The sequence below is a fragment of the Macrobrachium nipponense genome, chromosome 10, assembly GCF_015104395.2.
Source record: "Macrobrachium nipponense isolate FS-2020 chromosome 10, ASM1510439v2, whole genome shotgun sequence".
NCBI classification, from domain to species: Eukaryota; Metazoa; Arthropoda; class Malacostraca; order Decapoda; family Palaemonidae; genus Macrobrachium; species Macrobrachium nipponense.
Genome location: NC_087204.1, coordinates 82,984,383 through 82,988,101, shown reverse-complemented (window position 1 = coordinate 82,988,101; position 3,719 = coordinate 82,984,383). Strand labels below are relative to the sequence as shown.

Genomic DNA, 3,719 nt, shown 5'->3' with positions numbered 1-3,719 from the left:
TGGCCACCGGTGGTTAACAGCAACGCTCCAGAATCCTTAACTTACCAAATTGAAAAGGAATTAAGGTAAAAAGAAACTCAAGCGAGATAGAATTCATTATCTTTAATTCAAAACTTCATTGAGACCCTCAGGTAAACAAATGGTATGGGATTTCCAAACGATGACAAACAATCATGTGATTTTATACCGTAGGAGTATTGTACACAATTGCAAAATCGGTTGCCAAAAATCTATTTTTCAGAATATATATATATACACACACACATATATATATATATAGTATATATATATATATATATATATATATATATATATATATATATTATATATATCTGCATGTGATTGTATATGTGTTTTCCTACGTCCGTGTGTATGATTGTCCAAACATTTACTGATAGTCGTTTCGTCTGTAATACGCTGTACATAATTCATTAGTCTGTTTTGACTACAGTGCTGCTGATATAGACGTTCTACGTCTACTTCTACCTCTACTAGTACGGCTGATGATTTATTTAAGGTGAAGATTTTTGCAATTGATTACGATAATGATATCGTCAACATTACTACTACAACTATTAACATACTACTACTACTACTACTGCTACTGCTGCTGCTGCGCTGCTGCTGCTGCTGCTGCTGCTGCTGCTGCTGTTATTTTAATCTTTCAAACTCAGCGTATCTTAATTTTACTGTTATTTGCAAAGGTGTTATCCAATAGTAGAACAAAATCACATTTTTTGTATTTGCATATTTATTTATTTACAGACGCTCCTCTACTTACTAACGAATTAAGTTTGTTCGTAAGTTCAACCTCGTATATTCAAAATTAATACGTACTGTTCTGTTTATATTTTTTCCAATACTAAAACCCAATATCAGTACTGTTGTTAATGTATTTATGAAGTATTTTATTAATATCTTTTGTGTTTTTTCATACTAAAATCCTTCAAGTCATCGAATGCCGAATCAACACGAAGCTAAGCAGTACAGACCTTTGTCTCTGGTGTTCCATCCAGATACCCAGAATTTCTTCCATTTCTTCTACCACCCTCCCCCTTCCCTTACTTATGACTGTTGACTGCATTGGCAAAACACTTTTCACGTGCTCCGTAGTTTTGTCTTTTACTTCCAAATTGTGCCGATGGTCGAGCGATTCATCTTATAATCCTGCACTATATAAACCATTTTTTCACCATTTTCTAACTTCTTTATTATAGCCACTTTAGTTTCAATTGAGATGGCTTCCCGCCCACCATTAGCCATGATATATTAATGGATGCAGTAAATATTTCTAGATAAAAACGCACGAATGAATCTCCGCACGAGAGATGAAAACTGGTATATATACAAAGAAACTGGGATGCGTAGTGGCGCCAGCTACGGTGCTGTCCAGCCTGGGTAGCGGCAGAAATCGTAACTTAGTCGAGGGAGGCACTCACAACAAAATTTGTACTTGCTGGTCGTGGTCCGGAGTGCTCCAAACAAAAATTGAATTTACGATTACAGATGTTCATATCTTTGAAAGTTCGTAAATTGCAAGTTCGTAAGTAGAGGAGTCTGTATATTTATTTATTTATCTTGTACATTTTAGTAATTGCCTCCACCATTGAAAATTCAATGTTGTGAATAATGTTCAATCACCAATTTAATCATCTCTGCTACTCTGCTTCTACTTCTACTAATCTTACTATTGTTTTTAGTACTGTCAGTGTTGCCTCTACTCTGTATGAAAAAATATCAATATAACATCAATGAAATTCCTAAGTTAATGAACAAGTGACAGTTATGTGTGTGTACAATAGTTACGTTTATGTCACCTAGTCATCTCCCAACTTCGTAAAGATGAGGTAACGTTACCTAACATGAAATGGAATGTTAAATATATTTCCTAGGTGAAATGATATATTAATATGTGATTTCAGTTTTTTCCATTTAACTGTCTGGCAGTCAACTAAACTACTAAATTGTGTTTTATGATTTGAGAGTTTAAATACATACTGTTAGTGAAAGTAAAAAGAGGGGAATGTCAGTAAAGAAGGCGATTGTTCACAAAGTGGAAAGGATATTCGTCTTGAAATGATCATGAATTGAAAGATATGTTAAATGGAATATGCCATATATTTATTAGAATTTCAAAATCGACAACTTACATGATATTTACAAGAGATTGTATGAAATATTGAAAGGTACTATTCACTATTTACATGAATGGATAACATCAAAAATATGGATATTGTTTTTCTCCTATAAAACATCTGCAGCAGTTCTGATTCTGTTCGTCCATCAGCAGAAAATCTTAAGCAGGTTTTTCGTAGCGGAAACACAGAGTCCTCTAAAGCAATTATCTAGATATTTTCCACAAGAAAACTTTTTCTTGAAAAAAGATAAAATGATAAGATTAGATGTTTCACAGAGTAAAATTGTTCAGGTCATATCGAAAGGCAAACTATTTATCAGGAGTAGGATATAAATTAAAGTATTAATAAGTAGTGCATTATATTAACAAAATCTTTGGAACATGATAAAAAAAAGTAATGACTGCAGTTTTTAGAAAGTAAAGATAAAACATTTACCAATAAGACATAATAATATTAGGTGTAAGAATCTTTCAATAGTACTTATATTACATTAATAAAAAAATTAATAGGATTTTTAACTTGTGTGATTTATTATTCAATAATTAATTTATAATCAGTACAAAACTTACTTTATTGATTTTTTAATAAACCTCTACTCATGAGAAAAATTGTGCATATTTGAGTTCAACTGGATTCATGATTTGTTTAAATAATAAAATGTAAAATCAATAACTTTTCATTACGTTACATTTTAAAACTTGTTATGATACACGATCAGTTTTACAGTATAAGAAATATCAGCACCACTCACTAACCTGAGAAACCTTCCCCGAAATAATTGACTGAATAAAAAAAGCAGTTTTAAAAATGAATTAATTTGTATTAAGTCGCATCGACATACGAAACTGACTCTTATTTGAATTACGCATAATTCATGATGATTGCACCATACGAAAAAAATGATGTATTAAACCTCTAATTTGAAAACAAACCTCCCTCTTTCAGGGGGTGTTAAAATCGACGTGACGAATCTTATCAATGAAGAGAAAGTTTTATTTAAAAAAACTTTGACCGAAAGCGGCCGCTAAAAAGGATTTCGTTGACGCGTTTAAACGTTCGTAGGTCAGGAATGAAGGTCGTCCAGGCTGGCGAATTTGTAACGACATGGCCACCGGGCGTCGATGTCGTGGATTGGGATGATTTCTTCCGAAGGCTTCTCGGCTGCTAGTTCGTCTCGGACCTGGTTTTAGGGCAAAACAAAAAAATGTGATCAATAAAGAAGTCTTTCAAAGTTGACTGAGTATCGTAACAGGAATTTTGATATGAATGAGCTGAGTGGAATGATGTCGTACACACTGACCATAAGTTAAATCAGTTTTTTAGAGCAGTGTTGTCTCAACTGTATTATTGCATTCGAATCTCCTGTCACGTGCACTGGATTACAGCTATTATTATTATTATTATTATTATTATTATTATTATTATTATTATTATTATTATTATTATTATTATTATCAAAATACATATCTTGAAATAAATGCCATGTATTAATCCTGGCTGCTTTTAACACGTCGTAGGACTATATATATATATATATATATATATATATATATATATATATATATATATATATATATATAT

General features: G+C 31.9%; 1 protein-coding gene across 1 annotated transcript in view; it reads right to left on the bottom strand.

The window, feature by feature from the left end:
- Positions 1-329: 329 nt before the first annotated feature.
- Positions 330-3,719, bottom strand: part of LOC135223731 (dipeptidase 1-like) — an 89,746-nt gene continuing 86,356 nt past the window's right edge. The window contains exon 11 of the mRNA XM_064262490.1: positions 330-3,318. Within this exon, the coding sequence (XP_064118560.1) occupies positions 3,202-3,318 (117 nt within the window). The 3' untranslated portion in view covers positions 330-3,201. The remainder of the gene's footprint in view (positions 3,319-3,719) is intronic.